Source organism: Temnothorax curvispinosus, unplaced genomic scaffold (genome assembly GCF_003070985.1).
Source record: "Temnothorax curvispinosus isolate PA1 unplaced genomic scaffold, ASM307098v1 QBEX01000879.1, whole genome shotgun sequence".
Classification (NCBI taxonomy): Eukaryota; Metazoa; Arthropoda; class Insecta; order Hymenoptera; family Formicidae; genus Temnothorax; species Temnothorax curvispinosus.
This window is the reverse complement of record NW_020210659.1, coordinates 6,395-27,675: the sequence shown is the minus strand read 5'-3', so window position 1 is coordinate 27,675 and position 21,281 is coordinate 6,395. Positions and strand designations below refer to the sequence as shown.

General features: G+C 41.6%; 2 protein-coding genes across 2 annotated transcripts in view; both read left to right on the top strand.

Annotated features, from left to right (window-relative positions):
* The window catches only part of LOC112458690 (receptor-type tyrosine-protein phosphatase kappa), a 64,988-nt gene extending 51,774 nt beyond the window's left edge, over nt 1–13,214 (top strand). Inside the window, exons 3-14 of the mRNA XM_025022445.1 lie at nt 1,246–1,373; nt 5,586–5,673; nt 6,266–6,342; nt 6,669–6,803; nt 7,020–7,160; nt 10,592–10,752; nt 10,870–11,005; nt 11,326–11,575; nt 11,652–11,728; nt 12,097–12,336; nt 12,503–12,847; nt 13,031–13,214. Of these exons, the coding sequence (XP_024878213.1) occupies nt 1,246–1,373; nt 5,586–5,673; nt 6,266–6,342; nt 6,669–6,803; nt 7,020–7,160; nt 10,592–10,752; nt 10,870–11,005; nt 11,326–11,575; nt 11,652–11,728; nt 12,097–12,336; nt 12,503–12,847; nt 13,031–13,111 (1,859 nt within the window). The 3' untranslated portion in view covers nt 13,112–13,214. The remainder of the gene's footprint in view (nt 1–1,245; nt 1,374–5,585; nt 5,674–6,265; nt 6,343–6,668; nt 6,804–7,019; nt 7,161–10,591; nt 10,753–10,869; nt 11,006–11,325; nt 11,576–11,651; nt 11,729–12,096; nt 12,337–12,502; nt 12,848–13,030) is intronic.
* On the top strand, nt 13,112–21,281 carry LOC112458711 (the record flags this gene model as incomplete). The annotated part of the gene is made up of 1 exon (XM_025022473.1): nt 13,112–21,281. A coding segment is annotated over one exon (3,075 nt), but the record flags the coding sequence as incomplete, so codon positions are not given.

The window sequence follows — 21,281 nt, the reverse complement described above, 5'->3', positions numbered from 1 at the left end:
AGAGAGAGAGAGAGAGAGAGAGAGAGAGAGAGAGAGAGAGAGAGAGAAACTTCTGCCATATTTTTAATCAATTCAATTCCCACTCATACGTAAATACGCATATCAAGCGCGGCATATTACGCGCAGTTGAAATTCGTGGCTCGTGTGCATATTACGTAACATCGTCATTGCGAAACGCGCGTCGATTGCTTTTTACATTTAAATGTCAATAGCAATCTTTCCACCATAGCAGCAAATCCAAAACGGCTAAGGGTAAAACGGGATTAATTAATTATCGGCAACTGTTCCACACCTTAAACGCATTAATTTCAAGGCAATTTTAACGCCATAGAATTCTTCTTTCTCTATTTCCGTCCCCCCGATTGAATATTCCGTACGATTATAATTAATCTTTTACTTTTCTCCGTGTTGTTAATGAATAATTCTAAGGACGTTAAAAGATTCAGCGGGAGAATTCGTAATTTTCCTAGAATAATCTATACCGAGCACGAAAGTTAGTTATGCGCTCGGTTTTATATTACTGAAACGACGAAAGGTAATTAGGATAATATTAGAATGATACTTTCAACTTTTATGAAACTGCCGTTACGTTTTAATGTCAGTTATATTCCAGACCGAAGATTCGTCCCGTACAGATTTCGTACAGATCTCAGCGGATTAATAATTTTCGACGGCATATAAATATACAGTTGTACCTACACGTACACGTGTTTACGGCCGTTTGACACGTCTGCGTGCACGAGCACGCGTCTCTCTCTCTCTCTCTCTCTCTTTCTCTCTCTCGAGAAAGAGAGAGAACGTACATGTGCCGAGGAAGTGTGCCGAGAGTGACAAGCAGCTGCAAATTTTCCTCGAGCGAAGAGTAGCGGTTTGTCTCACCCTCGCCTGTCTCTCGCATCTCGGCTTACCGCATTTTCCATTCGTCTTTCCACCCTCAAGAGAAAGAGATCCCTCGTGCCCCCTAGCGAAAAATCTCAGCGAGCGCGAACAACTAATCCGCAGCTGCTCGAAAAGAAAAAGACTCGCCCACGATTTGTTCTTTCTTTACGTAATACACTTTACGTAATTACATCAGTTTGATTTGTATCCATTGTAAATATAACGATGTTACACAAGGTGCGCGATAAGACGACGTTATACGGTTGCCAATTAATTTTATTGTCACTGTTATATTGTTTTTTCGTTATTAGCCGCATTAAGTATTGTTTGTTAGTTATTAACCCTCTCTTATCTTTCTGTCCGCAGCCACAGAAGAATTGGGAAGCAGCAAATTGAGCACCACATTGCCGACCGCTCCGACTGAGCTCTCGCAATTCCCGAAGCTGTGCGAGCTGCGCCGAAAATTCCCGGTTCTATACCGGGTGGAGTTTCAGGTGAGGCCCTGGCAAATCCCATTTCCTGTCAACTCATCCAACTTCGGTCACCCCTCAGTTCCCATTGGGCTCTCGCTTTTTCGCTTCGACAACTCTTACGACCTTTTCCTCGCCACGGTTCTTCGATATACGCGTTATCGATTTATTGGTTACAACAATTAGTCATACTTCATTACATCTTATAATCTTGAAACTGCATGTTCGCCTTCCAGTCTCGCACGCAGTTTAACCCTTAAGCGCGAAACTTTGCATATATGCAAAGCAACTTTTCGATGCTCCGTGTACTCTCCCTTGTGAAGTATGAACTGAAAAAACGCGCGGCTTTTAACATCTTTAAAGGGTTTTGTCTGGCCTTTTTTGGCTCGTCTTTCCCTGCTGAATGAGAAGGCCCAGAATTATTATTTACAATTTAATAAAAAATTATTATTTATTTTAAAAATACTTAGAATGCTATGAAAAATTGCGCATTTAAGAGTTAAAGAAAACATACCTACAGTTATGCTTTTGTATTATGTGGTTAATAATGGTATTGCTTCCTGATCGTATTTTGCTACAGACGTAGATGTTATTATTTCGTAGCCGTTTATTACTCAATTATTTTCCGATATTTCACCAGATATCGAGGCGAACACCGATCGGCGGTGCATTGTTAGATGCCGGTATAAGTTTATTTTCTTGTTAGATACATATATCGAAAATACGTGATGCAGCCGATTCTATGTACGTTCGTGCGGCACGTAGGCGTACTTATGGATATTACAGAGTGCTCGGCGATAGGCAGACAGCCAAGAGACAAAGTAAACCTCCTGAGGTGGAGTAGGTCAAGAAATTGAGACTCAGCATAATATCGGTTTCTCATTAGACAGTCGTTTTGGGACGCAAATTCTTGCGATATACCGAGATAGGTTTTACCTTGGTAATTTGCGCTAGCATACCTTCGCTCGATCCAGGAAGATCAAAGCCGCGACGATATAATTGCAAGAGTATCCGTCAAATGTCTTGCATCAAGATAACGTTGATAACATTTGACCTCTTTTTTATTAAAGCGCAAAAGTTTTAGTTTTAAATTGAACAGTATAAGTTTTTTTTAATAAAAAATTGTAATTTATATGTAAAGCATATTTGTCTTTTACTTAATAAGTGAACACTATTTTAAAAATTGTTAAAGCTATTAAAAGGCTAAAATAAGGAGAAGCTTTTTGGAGTAAGAAATTTCAGATTTGAAACACGTATTTTATGGCCGTACTAAAATTAAAATTATAATATATTCTTCCAATAAGATTTAATCTCTAGTCTCAAGTCATCGTGCCAATTATTATGCAAGTAGCACACGCGGTGCGCGCAAAATAGAAAAAAAACCTCCACGCGGATGACACAATTGAATTCTTAACTGCAACACCTTGAAGAACGACATCCGTTCGGCTCCAATCTTCGTTCTTCCCTTCATATCTCAGCCGCATCACGTTCCACCCCACTGCTGTTTCAAGAGATGAGGGCTCTCAGGCAATATTTACATATTTCACCGAGTTGCTTTCACGTCTTCGGTCTTCTTCGAATAGCAAAATCGATCTATCCTTTGTAATGCGAAGAAAATATTTCTCCCTTACGTATGCAGTTTTACTCTTGAGAAATTCCAATTGCTGATGATGGACTATCTTAGCAAGGCTTCGTCCTCTATATATTTTTGCAACATGAGGACTGAGTCTTAAAATATCCTATTCACGCGAAGATTTTCGCAGCAGGTCCAATAATATAACTTTTAAGATTTAAATTGAACGATCGTCAATTTCGTCTTTCACACGCGTATCTATCGCGTCTTATTACACGGGGAAAGTCGACGGTTTACACCGCGTCTACTAGCATAAGCGCATCCGAGGAATCCGCGGTGATACGCGGGTAAACGCTTTCGTAAACGTGGCAAATGCGGACAGCTTTTTTCCGGGTATCCGCCATCAACACGAGAAAGCTCTTAACCCTGCTCTCGTACCGTATGCATGACGGCGCGGCCTTCGAGTGCAGTTTATACGCCAGCAGATTATCCCGGGCTATCCGATGTCCTCGCAGACTTCTAACGCTTGCATAAATCGCGGCCGGTTATACGACGAAATCTCCTTTTTGCACGACGCTTTCGACGCTCCGTCATCAGTCTCTCGTCGTGTCGAAAAAATGTTCGCGTGTCATCGAAAAGGGACGTTCCTTTCCGCGGGTTTTTTTTCCCCCGGGACAATCTAGCATTTTTCTCATGATAGGAAAAATCCGACGAACTATCTGCGAATAACGGCGAGCGAGGGGGAATGAATAGAGAGGACGGACGGCAGGGGGATGGCCGCTGCTGAATTTTAAATCCAGCCGTGGCACGATGCGGCGACGTGAAAATCATCTCGGCGTGATTTTTAAATTAAATCCGCCCGGCATTATCGGAAATGAAAGTTCCTGATGTTCGACAAATAGTGGCGAATAAAAGCGTCATACGTATTCATAAAGGCACGCGGGGAATGCGAAAGAACTTCCGGTTCGCGAGAATTGCGCAATTATGCAGCACGTGAATTAATTAAATTTGAAAAGTATCAAAGAATTAATAACAGCGATAATAATGGAGATAATTTCCCTTTTGACCAATGTATAACGTCCAAAATACTTTGTGACGAACAGAAATCGATTGAAAAATCGACGCGATATATATTGTTATTACGCATGTCGTCGACGACATTTTAAAAAGAGCCGCGCGAACAATTTCCGCGCGGGTTTAGCCAAGTAAATGCGACATGTTTAGCACGCAGCTGTCGCGTAAGTTTTCTGATTTGTCGAATCTCCAGGACTTGGGCAATCGCTACTGCCAAAGCAAACGACACGGAGTCTTCCACTGTATCGCAAAACGTATACAATCGTTGAAATATTCGCAGTTGCTAACTGCGCCAAAAATACGATCTGCAATGCTCACTGATTAAATTGACGCGAAACGTTGCACGTATACTTTTGGCAATTTTGAAAAATTCCAACGCGCAGAATATACGCACTTTCTACGAGAAAACTGATGAATTTATCCGCACGCACGAGATACATACAAGTTTCGCGTTATCGATTAAGAACTTTCTTCCGATACAGCTTTGTGAAACCTTTTTTCAAGAAGGCAACAGGTTTTTTCTACTCGAGCATATTTATAACCAGAGTTTTATGTTGTGTAATTATAGCTGTCAGCTTTATTGCAAGCGTATAAATCGTAAAAAGAAATACTTTATATCACTTATAATAAAAATTCGTTTGTTAATAACGACTCTGAATCGATCCTCTGTATATATAGCTTTATTCCACTTTCATTTCATCGTCTGCACTTCCTGCCAGAAATGCATCTCAATCTGCGCATCACTGATTGCTTGCACGGTATGTCGTGTCTGCTAACGCGCACACGTGCGAGTGTGTGTGCGTGCGTATATTCTATTGTGTTACTGTGTGCGTATTGTTAAGTTCTGCGACGAATGTGTTCAACGTCAAAATTTTACTCTCGTGAGCGAAGATCTATCGTTTTTATATTATATGCTTTATATGTCTCAACTTACACGGTCTCCATTGGTAGGCTTAGTAACAACATCGTGTTGATGCCTCACCATTTGCGTACACTCTTATTTATACTCTCTATAACTGTATCCTCCATCAAGCATCGCAATAAATTAAATTAAATTAAATAGCATTCAATTTAATATCCATTCAAAAGGTAATAACACTTCTGTTATTAAAATGCGACACAATAATTCACTTTTTAAGTGAAAGTGACTAAGAATACAAATGACAAAAACTAAGTTAATAATGTTAATACACTGTAAAAAATTTAATGTCCCAGAAAGTCTACTCTAAATTTTGTGTTAAAATAACTCATGCATTGTGTTATTTTTTACATTTAGAAATGTTATTTTAGTCGATATAACATTTCTAAATGTAAAAAATAACACAATGCATGAGTTATTTTAACACAAAATTTAGAGTGGACTTTCTGGGACATTAAATTTTTTACAGTGTAATGTTGTATTCGTAATAAAATTTCCCGATACTATCAACAATTGTTATCAAGTACAGTTCTTTGAATAATTACGTAGTGATAATAATCAATTACACTATTTTGCTTAATAATAAATAATTACGTCGCTGAGTTTCCTAATAATTATAGAGGTTTTATATTCATTCGTTTATATCTTTTGTTTTCTGTGTTTGTTGCAGACGGCAACGAAGGTGGAAACTCATTCGTGCAGACACGCCACGAAACCCGCAAACAAGGAAAAGAATCAAAATCAAAAGTGTATTCCATGTAGGTGCTAATCGTCGATAACCTTTTGTTCCTATTTAAGCTAACTTAAGCCCCTTATTCGGTCGCCGTGAATATTATCACTTCCGTGTCCGAAAGAGAATCGCGTTGATTGCGCACGTAACGAAATAAAACATCGATTTGAAACGCTGAAAAGCTACGTAATGAACTCTCTCGTATAATGATTCGTGGACAAGCACGGATATAAACGCTATAGCACGCTTTGCAGATTCAAATGTTTTTAATTACAGTAAAGCTCGACACTGAATAAGTAAAAGATTCTATAATATCGATAGAAATAGTCTTTATCGTATATCAATTATGAGAAGCTTGTATATCAAATAAATAAAAAGTTTTATAATATTGATTGAAATAATTTCTATTGCACTGATATATCTGCCTCGCGAATTGGCTGTCGGTTCCCGGATTTTCGCACGTTAATTAACTTTCTTGCGATGAAGGAAGTAAATCAAGGTTACAAGATGGTTGCAATTGCCGGTGCGCGCTGTACCTCTAACGAGGATTTATTTCCGCTCTAGAATAAGAGCTTTTATCAGGAGGACTAAAATGTTTTTCTTCCCGCTTTTTTTCGTAGACGACTATAATAGGGTAGTGCTGGACACGATAGAAGGCGAGCCTGATTCCGATTATGTTAATGCATCCTACGTAGATGTGAGTATGTCATGATATTCGATAATAAGTATCCGCCAAGTTAATAGTGCGCAAAGGCTCTCGGCAAATTAAGCGTGTTATATACGAGTCGCGGATTCGCTGCGAGATTCGCGGATCTCGTACGTGATCCAATAACTCAACTAGATCCGTGTCTCTTATTTCGTGGAAAAAACGGCGATTCGTCGAGGCTAGAATTTGAATTCGCCTTTTGCACCAAGGCTCACGCAAGTTGATTATTACATCCGTGCGCGGAAGGCTTTGGACGAATATTAATCACATGCGTCGAGCGTCGAATTACATATGTTGATATTGACACTGCGTTTCAGAGTATATTGAAACCGAACGCTTACATCGTCACTCAGGGACCTATAGAGAACACAGTGACGGAATTCTGGCGGATGGTCTGGCAAGAGCAAGCCTCCTGCATCGTCATGCTCACGAAAACCTTTGACTTTATCAAGGTAAACAGCTATTTAAAGACTTTCGTAAAAAGGAGAAACGCAAAACGCGCGGAGCACGGAAATGGTGTCCATGGCATTAAAGTTGCTGCGTCATAAAAAAAGTAGTCTTTATCGCGCTATGACGTTGACCGCGAGTCTCAGCTTTAAGAGAGCTTAGAGTCCGTTATATAAATTCTTTACGCCCTACGGCTTTTCAGCCACAACTTTCCCTTACAGGTGATGTGTGTACAGTACTGGCCGGCAAGTAAAGAGAAAGACGAGGAATACGGGGGTATCGGCGTTTCCGTCTTAAAGGAAGAGGAACTCGCTAACTTTCATATAAGGACGATAAGGCTGTACAAGAAGAACGAGAACAACGTGAGTTGCAAAAAATAAAAACAAAAATATTTATTTTTTCTTCAAAATATACTTGTATCCCAGACATAATAACTGTCGGCATAAGCGGCAATTGAATAACGCGTGCCGTAAAAATAAATTCAATATTTGCGAGAAAGCGCAAACATTCGCGCGCAAATATTCGTGCTGATCGATCGAACAATTCAGTAACTCGAACATTCATATCGAATTTGTAAAGTTGAAAAATTCGCGATACGCGCCATTTGTCATCGGTGAGCGGAGTGACGTGAATCCTCCGCGACATCGTTCGAATATTCGTGTATATTGAGGCTTGAATAAATCAGAAGAGCTTGCGACGGGCCGTCACATAAACGAGGGGGATTATCCGGATGATCCATGGACGGACGTGATTCTTCTCCTTCTTAACGGAGAACATTTTTGCGGAACAGTCGCGAAGAACGCGATTGATTGCGATTGGATAATGCGGTAGTCAGCCGGTAACGCGCTCGAATGCCAACTCGAAGCTTGTCCTAGCCCTGTCGTTATAAGAACAAGACGAAAACGACGCAAAGTTAGCGAAAAAGTTAGCTCAATTAACCGTACATACAAATCGTATCAGCTACGTCATGACGCCAGCCGAATGCGCAATGTGATACGAACTCGCAATATGAATGAGGATAAGTTTGTTCAAGGAGCTATTACGCGAGCGGCTAATTTAATTGCACTTTTATCTGTGTGAACGAGGAACGACAATTGCGAGAACTTTCTAAAGCTCTTCCGAGCCGCGCGCTTTGTGATCTGATTCCACCACCGGCATCGTTACTTACCTAGTCCTTTTCTCGTTCAACTTTTTTCCGTTATCTAGAGAGAGAGAGAGAGAGTCCTCTCAGACTTTAAAGCTGTTCCCTTACATTAATGTCTCCGTCTGCGTTTCTAAACCTCCATATATATTCCTTTTAAGTGCCACATTGTACAAGAAAGAGGTGTTTATTCTTCTATGTGTATTCTTTTATGATAAAACATTTTATTCTTGTATGTAATATAATATATAATCTATCTTTTTTTTGTGCAAATTGTATACTTCAAGAGAAGATATTAAATAAACATTTAATGCATTTAAAAAAAATACGGTTGTGAGAGAGAACACATAATTAAGCTAATGCTAATAATAAATTAACCCTTAACTAGCACACATTCGCGATCGAACGTTATCTGCAAACGGGGTGTTGTACACCCCACACCGTTGGGTACGGCGAAATGGAGGCTCCAATAGGCTTGAAAAAAAATCAAGTACATACATTAAACACTGGAAAATGATATCCATTAGCCTCAACTATGAAATTTTTAAGAGAGTTCATCTCGATACCTTGTATACCATCCCGAAAAAACTGGATGGTGTCATAGGAAGCGGGAAGGACAGACTCAGCAAAGAGAAAACTACTGAGTTAATATACAAGATAGATTGCGGCGATTGTGATGCAACATATATAGGGCAAACTAAACGTCAATTAATGACACGAGTTAATGAACACCAAAAAGACATTAAAAAACATGACAGCAATCACTCCGTCGTTAGCAAACACCGTGTAATGATAATTTCAAATGGTCTGAAACTGATATCATCCATAGGGAAAAAAATACGAAAAAGAGAGAGATTGCAGAAATGTTTTTAATTAAAAAACACCCAAATACGATCAATTTGAAAAAGGATACGGAAAGTTTGAACCCTATATATGATAAATTCATTTCGTCGCTATAAGCATCACGTGAGCATCGCATGTACAATAACAACCTAATGTATTTGTTAAAACCGTGGAAACGATCATTGTGTCTTGAAACTCCGACAAGAGAACACGCTTGTTGTCGGCGCTCCTTCGATGATGTATTGCTCCGTATATCTGAGCAACAGCGTTGCATCACGGGACGCACAATCGTCACGCCGTACTCATTCTCGTTTTTCACCAACTTACACACGTAAAGTATAGGTTTCAGAACACACGAGTTTTACTTGTAACACTTTTTTGGTTCGTTTGCATTGACTTGACCATTGTTCTTATATAGTGACTTGTCTCCATGACTATTTCGGGTAAAATTTTCAAAGACACGGACGTGTGGTTTTGTGACATAAATTAACAGGTATCGTCTTTCATAATTTATTAAATTAGTATTAAAATTGTATCTCTTCGACCAAATTAATTTTGTTTTGTATTGATTGTCAGTTACATGCTTAAAAAGGGCCCGATCCAAGGGTCGAAACGTCGCAGCGTTTTGTAATAATTGCCAATCATTAGTCGACAACAATAAACGTTTTGAGTTTAATACATATTAGCGGAATAAACAGTTATTTCTTTATAAATATTTTTTGATAAAAATTTAACACGATGTTCTTGAGATAGAGTACTTTACGAAAAAAATTATGATTGTAGTGGGTATATATTTAAAAAAAGGTATTTATTTTCATAATCGCCTGTGTTCCTTTTTTCTGAATTGAAATCTTGATTTTTATAAAACTTATTTTTATTTTATGTTTAAGTCAGAGATAATCAATTTTACTGTAAGATGCCTAAACTTGACGAAATTCGTTTTGGGGTGTTCGACACCCCGCGTGCTAATTAAGGGTTAAAGAAAAAAGTTCATTAAATTTTTATTTGCATTAACCGCTAACTGTATTTTCTTAAGATACTGGCGAATTTTTATTAAACACAAATAATATATTAATTGATTCTTGTAAAGATATAATAAGTAGGCCATAAACTCGTTGATTCACAATGTATCATTGCTAAGAAGAGTAACTTACGCAGTTGGACGATTGAACAGATCTCGTCGTGAGACGAGTGTCAACACGTGTGACATCTCGTTAAAGTCGTCGTTTGTCGTTTGTCTCCCGTTCAGCACTTTTCGACGTAAGATTATTAACCGTACGGAACTACCGCGCGCACTATTCCATTGAACGGCAAGCGCAACACAGTAATTACTTTCGAAATTTACTGGCTGAGCGAAATTTAATATAGAAGAGGGAAGCCTCGTAACCCCATTCCGGGAATAGCAAAAGCTGAGACGTTACAGAACGCCCCGACGCGACGTGCAACTCGCGGACAGCGCAAGACGCGACTGCAATTGTCGAGCTTAACGCGGCATTGTTGGGATATCAATACCGGGGCAGTATCTTCCCCCGGAAAATAATCTGCCGGCGATGCAAGTAGACTTCGCGATCGGCGCGGCCTGCTAATTTGTTGGGCGGCGATTTTCTGCGTTTCAACATCGATCGTAAATCTCGAAGCACTTAATCTCGCGTACCTATCGTGTTCCGAAGGCGGTTCGACAACGCGGTGAGGAAAATAGAGAATAACGACGAAACGCGAAGTATGAAACAATTATGAATGAGATGTTGAAAAACGATCGTTGTCGTAAAAGGCGATCGTTGTAACTCTGTTATGCGAAAACGTTTTCAGGAGATTACGGAGGAAAGGACGTTGTTGCAATTTCATTACACAGAATGGCACTCACACACGTGCCCTTTCGGAAACGCGGTGCTGGAATTTAGACGGCGTGTTCGAGCCGTGGTGGGATCAACCATAAAGAACGAATCTGGTCCTATGGTCGTTCACTGCAAGTAAGGCCAACTTGTGTTGCGAATGTTGCATTATTATTTATGTAAAAGCGAGCAGAGCGCCCCGCTCTTTCTCGCGCTAATGAGATAATAATAAATTTATTTGTTTGTGACACAAAGCGATGGTGGCGGACGATCGGGGGTATATTTAGCGATCGACGCGAACATGGAGCTGGCTGAAGAGGAGGACGCGTTTGATGTGTTTGGCTACTTAAAGAAGTTAAGGCAGAGCAGGAAAGGGCTTATAGAAGATTTGGTACAACAGCAATTAAATACTATAAAAGCAATGTGTTAATTAAGAGTCTTGATTTTGAAGAGCTCTATTTTCTATATTCTCTTAAGGGTTTTTGTATCTCAAGAAATTTTAATTATTTTGATAATTAACGTTAATTAATATTCTCTTCTGCTAAGGGTTCTTGTTTCTCAAGAAACTTGAATTATTTTGATAATTATATAAGTTAACGAATAAATTCTCCGTCATTAATCCTTTTTCTAATATTCTTTCGGAAATTGATTATTAATAGTATATTTTGACAATGATAACTTATATCTCGGTACACGCGTTTGTTCATACAGGAACAATACAAATTTGTGTACGACACGCTCGAGGAGTTTGTCGTGTGCGGTACGTCGTGGTTCCCCGTGGCGGAATTGTCGCAACGTCTGAAGCAGAAGAGTGTAAAGAATTCGATAACTAAGATAAACGAATACCAAAGAGAATATGAGCAGATTTGCAAGCAGACGCCGCGTTTCACGATCGGCGACTGCGCCGGTGGACACAGGGCCGATAACAGGGAGAAGAATAGAGACGTTCTGGTAGTTCCACGTGAGTTTCAACTTGCGCGACCGGCAAAGCCTCGACAAATAGCTTTTCCACAAATCAATCTCCCCCTTTGTTACAGCGGACAACTTTCGACCGTACCTCACCAGCTTTCAGGGCAACAGTTTCACGGACTACATCAACGCCGTCTTTGTGGATGTAAGTCAGTAAAATAAATCACCCTGCCTAACTGGTTCACCTTTAACTTTCCTCAGATCGTTGTGAAATGTGCATTTTCCTAATTTAGATATAAACTTTTAACGAAATTTGTACAAAGTACGTCACGTTGATAATTAAAACGGAAATTAATCGTTATAGCGTTTATATAACTGACGTAAATCCCTTTGAAAATCTGATCTATATTATATATAATATTCAAAACGTTAATAAAGTTTTGACAAATGTCGAAAATATAAAAAGCTCTGCGACTACGGGTCGAAATATATATGTCACGTTTTTTCGCGGTACATTCGGCAACCGCTGCCAAGTGTCTTGCAAGGAACTTTATCCACTGTCATGCTACGCAGGGCTACACGAAACCGAGAGAATATATCGTAACGGAATGGCCCCTTCGACACACGTGCGGTGAATTCTGGTCTCTAGTTTACGACTACGAATGCGCCGCGGTGGTGGTGCTGTGCGTGCCACCTCAGACATCCGCGAATTTTCCCAGCTTTTGGCCGGAAGGAAGACATTCCAAGAAATACGGGCCCGTGTTCACGATTGATCACATCAGCCACAACCATTACACCAACATAAAAACTTGGGTGAGAACTAATCTTCTAATCTCCGTGACGCACGATTTGCCGAAAGTTTTTCAATTTTCAGATTTTATTTAAATAATCTTCATAAAAAATCTGCATATATATTTAAAAAATGCACGCGGTGATAATACTCCTTCTTATTTTTAATTTTACGAATAACGTTTTTCAGGTTTTTAGGATAAACAAGAAAATCGTCTCATTGACGGAATTGATGGCGGGAGTGAAAGCACCGCCGAAGACCGTGCAACTGTTCCAATTGACTTGTTGGCCAATGGGCCACAAAGTGCCCACCTCCACAAATAGTTTAGTAGAGCTCATGAATATGGTTGAGAGATGGAGGCAACGGACGGACTACGGACCAGTAGCTGTGGTTTCGCCCGATGGTCGAAGTCGCGTCGGCGTCTATTGTGCCGCCAACGCGTGCATAGAGCAGGTTATTCAACATGGAGAAGTTGACATTTTCCAAGCCGTCAAAACTGTGCGCAGACACAGGCCTCAGCTTGTGGAAAACATGGTACTTCTTTAAATCACAAGTAAAGTTGTAATATAGTATTCTTTAATTTCTCACTCGGTTCTTAAATTATAATATAATATCTTTCGTATATTATATAATGACGTGCTTTTTTTATTAAAGATATTTTAATTTGAGATAAAAAGATAAAGTACAAAATATATATGAAAATAATTTCTTTTTCAGACGGAGTACAAGTACTGCTACGACTTGGTCCTGCACTACGTACTGCACTACTTGAATAAAGACATGAACGAAAAGAAGTGAGAATGCGAGTTGAGGGACGAGCTGTGGTTCATCGAGTTCGGTCGCGGAGCAGCGCTGCCGTTGACCCCGGAGGAAGCACCGGTGGACGGGGAGCCGGTGGTGCCTTGCGCCCAGGGTCGCATCGTCGTTGAGACCGCGAGGCCGGCACCGCCACATTTCGCTACCTGCTCCACCTATCGCAGACCTCTGTTCAGTCGCACATCGAACGAGGTGTCGATCAGCGATACAGCACCGTCGTCGAGTGGTACGGAGCAGAGTCAGTCGGAGCAGCAGCAACAGCAACAGCAGCAGCCACAGCAGACCGTTGGCGGCAAAGGCGCCGTCAGCAAGGGCGCGCCGCAGAGTCCCGCTTCGAGACCGGAGGACCTCGGCGTGACACCCTGGTACCTGGAGGATTATCCGACCACCGATACTTCGCCGGGACCGATAGGCGATAGGAGCTCGTATCCCTCGTACTCGTACGCCGATGGCAGGGACGGCAGGCCGGATCTAAATTCGACGAGGAACAGCAGCATCGAGAGCGAATTCCCGAAGCCGGCGGTGTCGATGCCGCGGAAGGCTTGTATGGATCTGAAGACCGCGATGGCGCTATTGGATGAAACCTGCCCGAATGTGGAACCAAGCCCGTCTCTCACCCCAAGAACGCCCAGAACGCCGCTCACGCCGTACGCGACGCGGAGCAAGCGGGCCCGTTCCAAGAGCAGCGACAATTCGTCGAATTACAGCAACGATCGGTTGAGCGATCGCTCGTTCGAGGTCAAAGATAAGGAAAAGAAGAGGCCGTTCCTCTGGAAGATTGGCATCTCGAAAACGGAGGACCGGCCGTTCCTGGCGAAACTGGCGCCGAGGATCATCGGCAAGCCTTATCTGGAGAAAATCGGGCCCAGCAAAGCCGTCGAGAGACCGTTCCTGGATAAGATCGGTTCGTCCAAGACTCTGGACAAATTCATCTTCGACACACCGCGTAACGAACGCAAGAATGAACTTAGGACGAGGACGATGAACGACGCGATGAAGAACCACGACGGGGCGAAGAATAACATCAGGCACGAAATGATGGCCATCGAACAAATTGCCATCAAAGAAGACGTTGAAATACCAGAGGTAACACCCGTTACTCCCCGTCTAGAAGAGGTACAACGCAAACCTGAGGAGACCTCAAAAGTGGCGACGACAACCTTCGACAGAAGACGTTCGGGTAAAGAGTTTCTGCTGAAGATGTGCTCTTTTGAGACGGAGGATCTGGAGTCCACTGTACCGTTGAAGGAACGACACGGCATCTCTCTAGACGATGCGCTGGACTCAGGTCCGAGCTCGTTGCCGACGGACGCCAACGGCGATGAGCGAACGGAGTCGCGGTTAGAATTGGAAAAGCGACCGACCAGCGTAACCGCCGAGTTATTGAAGTGCCGAGTGACGACGAGCGAGGAGATCATATCCTCCTCTACCACGTGCTTGAACCATTCGCCGGGTGAGACTAACAGCTGGAACAACTCGCCGCGAAGAGCGCAGCGAACGAGGAAGGAAACGGCCACTATGATTCGCCGCAGACTCTTTCAGGGTTCCCACGAAGTCGTTCGTAGCGACGACAGCACGCCGAACTCACCCACGAAGAGGCCCATCTCAAGTGTTTCTCCTGATCGCGAAATCGAGTCCAGGGGTAACGCTCTGGAGAGAGGTACTCTTTCACCGACGAAGACCAGAAAATCGCTCGTAGAAGATATCAAGACGGTCGAGAATACACGCAGATCCATCAAGTACAATCAGTTCGAAAGACGGGGCATCTCCTCGGACAATCTCCTGGCGAAGGACGCTCTTTCATTTGTCACTGCCGCACGGAATATGACCGACAACATCGGGAAAACGCGGGAGATCTCTTCGGAAGATTCGCTGGCGACTCGTCGAGAGTACACGAAGGAGACGTTCAAACAACTGCAGGACAAATTTAAGCTGCAGGAAATACCTCTGGAGAGTTACGCGGCTTTCAAACGGCGCACTCAGGCCGCTCCGGGAGCAATAAGTCGACAAGAAAGACTGAACCTTTTACCAGGCGACCTTGACATCATCCCGAAGATCATATCTGGGACAGAGAACGTTGCACCGGCTGACACGAATGCGAGCGAAACTGCCGTGGATAAGCGAGATCAGAGTCAAGAGGGCACGGTGAGGTCCATTCTGAGAAAACAGCAGGGAATCGATCATCCCGATCAGGAGTCGGACACGAACTCATCCATCAGACGGCCGAAGAGGCGGATCTTTCACGAACCGTCGCAGGAAACTATGGATCTGCTGACGGAACTGCGCAAGGTGAAGAGCTTGTTGAAGACTCCGTCCTGGGAGAAGGATCTGGATCTCGATCAGAAACCGGTGCGGATGCCGAAGCGTATTTTACTGACAGACAAGGAATTCTGTCTCTCGGTGGAGCGGGAAAACAGCGTGCGACGTCCGTCGAGGATGATCAACTCGCTGGAGACCACGGAAGAGGGTAAAGTTATGGCGAATCGGGAGGACAAAGAGAACAAGGAGTGTAACGAGACGAAAACCAATCAGAGATCACCCGGGCCAGCTCTGTTCGAGAAGAAGTGTTTGTCGTTGGACTACGCCGACGAAGAGAAGCCTCAGAAGCCGGAAGCCAGAGCGATCTCTTTGGCCTCCGCGAGGGACCTGCCGTCCGAAAGCGGGGAGACTGACGATTATCCCGACATGATTTGCGACTCCAAGAGCTGCTCTTCGAGCGTTTTCAACTCTCCGTCCGAGGAGACAAACAAGAGAGATCTGGTCGGCGAGCCGACGGAGGAGGAACCACCGAAGAAGCCTACTCAGAATCATTGCGCCGAGGTGGATATCGCCATTCCCATCGATCAAAAGATCAACAGTCCCAAAGGAGACGTCCAAGGGCGAACTAGCGATCTCTACGAGATCATATCGCCCCGATCGACGCCGTTCCGCGTTAAGAAGCGACTCGGCAAAATTTCCGTCGAAGAGACCGTCAAGCCGGAGAATTTCACCCTCGGTTCTAAGGTCGACTGCCGATCGGTCGTTGCTCAGAAACGGACCAAGTGCTTCCCCTTATAACGCACGTCGATCTGCCCGTGGGCGAGATTCTCATGGCACTGGCTCGTGTTCGTACCGTAAGGAGATAGCGTTGCTGATTCCGTCTCGCCTTAATTCTTTCTTTCGATATCACGTTAAATACAAGCGCGTTGTATCGAATACACAATTATTAATATGATATTTAAACAAAAAAAGAAATTGAAGCAAAATGTTGTAAATGCTAAAAACTTTAGATATCTAATCTGCAGTTTTTATTCATAATTAGCAAAATTTTATGCAAAAGATACTTATTCTACATGTTTTCTTTTTTTTTAGAAAAAATAAATTATTTCACACTTGTGACACAATTTTTAGAATATTCTAGAGCACGTTTTATGATTGCACTTTTATAACAAAGATGAAAAAAGAATTATTTATTTTGAACGATTACATATTAAAAAATATTATACAGCGCAGAGGTGAAAGGATCAAGTCGAGCGAATGATTCATAATAACAGTCACGTCTGTCTTCATTCGGTACGAGCATTCCTTCTTGAGTTGCTTCTAAGATCAAACAAATTAATAATTGAAATCTCGTCAATAACTCGCCTAGTAGAAAAAAATGTCTCAATAAATTCGCGTTAAACGGATATTTTTCTGATATGATGCTCGTCTTAAGATGACTTTGTACACTATCGCTATTAGTTTTTAATTAAGTCGAAATTAATCGTGAACGGCGGTAGAAATTTCTAGTTCTACTTTGTACAACTGAATATAATGATGACATCTGCTAATTAACGCTTTTTCTAGCTTTCAAGTTGTTCCTTATTGCACTTTTGCAGATTTTTCTGCAATATGCTGTCGGATACACAGCGAACGCATAGAAAATACGATAACAAGTAAAGAGCAGGAAAGGAAAAATTTGAAAGCACACCATGGCGATAGCAGATGCCATTTCGTTTCGCTCTATTGTATAATATCTTTATATTACAAAGTATTACTAATCTTTTATTGGTCAAATGAAATGACATCCTCTCGAAAGTATAACGGACTTCGATTATGCGAACCGTTGGGAGACGGAAGAAGAAGATGAAGAACGAAGAACAACGGAGACATGTCATCGTGTGGTTTCGGTAAAAAATAAACGTCAGCTTATGAGGAAGATCTGTCCAGCTTTAGAGCCTAATTCCGGAGTTTTTGGCGCAACGAAATTTCGGGACGCGTGCGGAAGCTCCTATCGAAATATTCTAAAGTGTACCCCGACCATTTTTTACTCGACGTTTTCGAAGAAGGAGAATGGCTCGAAATGGAAACGAAAGCTCGATACGACTGTAGACTTTTTACTCGACGCGCGCGGACGAGAGGGATCCGGCGAAAAGAGAAACCCTTCTGTCGAGCAGAGAGTGCCTTGTTCATGTGGATATATATTATTTAAACAAAGAGAGAACAAACATACGCGAAGAAGTTCTAATCGATGATTTAATTCCGACTGCGCGCCGGATTTTCTGAATGGGTCCACGGAGTCGCGCTCTCGTTGAAAGATATATCGCAATTTCCTCCTTCTCTTGTTTTTCCTGAAAAATGATTCTTGCGATATTGCGAGAGGATCAATTGCGGCTTTTAGATTTTTTTTAATACTCACTTGTGTGATTCTTGCAAATTTCTAACGAAACCTACACTTTGTATCTCTGCGATAAGTCGCCTTTAAAAATTAGGAGGAATCTTATTGTTAGATCGAAGGGAAAAAGTTTAAGAGATCTATCGGTGGAGTTTGGAAGAATATTGCGAGCTCGGGAGAGTGCGATTCCCACGCAGATGCGTGCGCCTGCCAAGCCTGCTCTTCGTTCGGCGCGGCACTTAACGTTTTAGCGGCATAAAACTTATATTGTATAAATAATGCAGATTAATCGCGTTCCTCTTATATAATTTTCTAGAGATAGTTAGGGTCGACAACGCGCGCACTAAATTGTCTATTTCGGAAAGTACATTTAAATGTAGATAAAACGTATATATTATATAGTATACGTAAAGTACGTAAGTACGTATCATCGGTACGTATTTCGGTGAGACATGTTTGCGCGATACGGAATTAATAATGTCGGTGTGGATGCACTCTTACCTCATAAATTAGTACTTTCTAAAGCTTAATAATCTCTCTCTCCCTCTCTCCCTCTCTCTCTCTCTCTCATTACTGTACGGTATAATAACTGATAACGTGGTTACTTTAATTCATAAATTTGTCAAAGCGGAGCATATAAGAGCGCGCGTTCTAATCGGATACAAGCTCTCTTAAATAACGAGATTAAATGCGTTTCGTCTCGAAATACTAAACCCTCTCGAAGATCTTCGTACGATTACGTCCGCGGTATAAAAGCGCGAAGATGTCTGTGACGAAACTATAAATGCATCTGGACCGACGTTATGCACGTATGCGTTCGGCAAATATTATAGAAATTAATACAAGCTGGTATATATCGTACACATATATACATATTTATATATGTATACATATATACCTATATATGCGCGTACTTAAATAGGTGTAATTTTATGGATATAACAGCTGGTGAGATGTGCCAAAGAAAAATTTATTGTATGTTACGAAGAAGTTACTTTTATATATACACGTTGTATATATATATACATATATATATATATATCTGTGTGTGCGCGCACAGGAATGCGTGTCTGTGGGTGTATGTGCGCGCGTCTCTCTGTGCAATTGCATTCGTTATGTGTACATACAGGTAATGTGTACACGTGCGTATGAAGTAAGTATATGCATATATGGCTAGGAATTTACATATATTCTATGTGCATACGACCGGGGATATGGCACGAGGATGCACATATTTGGAGCACAACTTGTGCGTCGAGGAAGATCACGATCCGCTATTTTCTCTGTGTACGCACTTAATTTAATTAATTCAAAATGAACGGGGCCCGCTGCTATCCTTATCGCAATCTCATTTCCCAACTAGCGCACTTGAATGTCTCGCGCGATTAATGTTTTAATCGTTTAATGCAACTCCCCGTCTACACCGCAAATATAACGGCGTCATAAAGCGGCATGAGGTCCTTAAAAAAAAAAAACTATTGCAACCGTAATTACTTTTTCCAATTTACAAATAGCGCAAATGTTTGAATGAAAGGAGATGTTTTCTCTCGTATTTGCAAAATCTATAACTAACTATTCTCTTCATACTTATCGCGCAATTCTGACGTTCTTCATTCTGCCGAGTTTAACATTTGAATTTGTCATAACAAGGATCGCGAGTATCCGACTGCCCATCTTTACTCGAGTCAATATAGTCGAGGCTTATTAGTGGCTCGTGATCCTCCTTAATCGTGTAAGACCGCAATAGTGTACATAGATATTTTCGGCCGGTGCAATACCATCAGATATATGGTGAGACAGGGTTCGCTTTGTAAATCGGAGGGCAAAACTCATCCACTCTCGTGTAAAAACTTGATAGAAAAACTCACCCCCCCCCCCCCCCCTCAAAGGCCGCGGCAGCTATCCGTCCACCCTTTCGGCTGTACACGCGAAAAAGTGAAGAATGCAAAATACGTGAATGCGCACCGTCGTTCTCGTGCGGCGACGACGTGACGATAAACGGTTATATTGTAATGTTACTATTGCGACAAATTTTCGTTCTCGCAGGCGAGATTTAGCGTTCAAACGCGAACGCGCGAATTAGTTGCTGTTACGATTTTAGAAAACGTGCTCCACGCATGAGAGGATCGCTCCTCTTGCATAACTTTTCTTCGAAGTAATAATTAATCATTTGAACACGAATGTTTTACCGTTGGTTCCGAGATATAACGATTGAGGATATATTCTATACACATATATATACGTATATAACTCTGTTCCTACATATAAAACTCCGTTTTAATCGCGGTGAGGGAAGAGGATGTTACGTCGGCGATGCGCACCGCCGAGAACGTCAAGTTCGACAAGACGTAAAGAGCGCTACCGAACTGAAAAGAGTTCGGCGAAGTGAGAAATAGCAGAGAAACGAAATGTACAAGTTAGTTAATACTCGAATCAATTCTAAACTAACGCGGCGCACGTTTAGAGCGTAGTGATCGCGTGGCTTGATTTTCTCATCATCGTGTGAAGTAAAATCTCAGGATCTAAGGACCGCGGCAAGCCGGATACGTATATAACTGTTACTTAAGACGAGGCAACGGGGTTTCTGCCTATACTTGAAATGATTCGATCTCCTCCCGTTTACTCCTGAGGCGATTCACCGAATAACGTTATAGACGTTATAGACGTTTAGCATAGAGCAAGATGGTACAATGGGACTGTAATGTTAATTAATTTCTGTTTTTTTTTCCGCGTCACGTTGAACGTGCTACGCTATGACACGTGTCATTACATATACGTAATTGTATAATACACACGTACGTCTACACGCAATTACACGCACACGACACAAGCGACGTGAGTGTATGGTTGTTCTGTGTATGCATGTACGCGATAAGTAAGTATCTCTATATGTGATGGGCGTTCGCCACGTTCATGTCAATAAAATTTCACATTGTAACAAGCCATTAGAATTGCCGCCACGACTAACAGAACGAATACGAACGTGCGATGTAAAAGTATAACGGAAGTCCGGGGACTCGCCGTGAGTGGTCACCGTATATGGCAAAACGCGCGAAATCGATTATTCGTTTATGAAAATCTATAAACCTTTTCGTAGATTACGGATTTCACTGAACCTCATAAAACATTGGCGAATGCAAACTACTACTGATTACGGGTTAGATTCCATCAAAGTACGTAATTCCGCGGACATTACAAATAAATTATTTTTCATTTTGAATCCTTTCTAAGGATTTATTTTGAATCCTTTCTAAGGATTCAAGATTGTTTAATTTTGCAAAAAAGTTCTTTACTAATCGATATTATTTAATATTGTTTAACTATTTATCTTTATATTAATATTTATTCATACAGGATGTCCTAAAATTGCAGTATGATATTTTGGATGCTTTGCGATGAATTTAAATCTCAATTTTAGTAATTTGTTGGTCAAAGAAAAATTTTTTATAGAAAAAATAAATATTAATGTGGAAGTAAATGTAAATATCTGACATTAAATATTTTTGTTATTATATACAA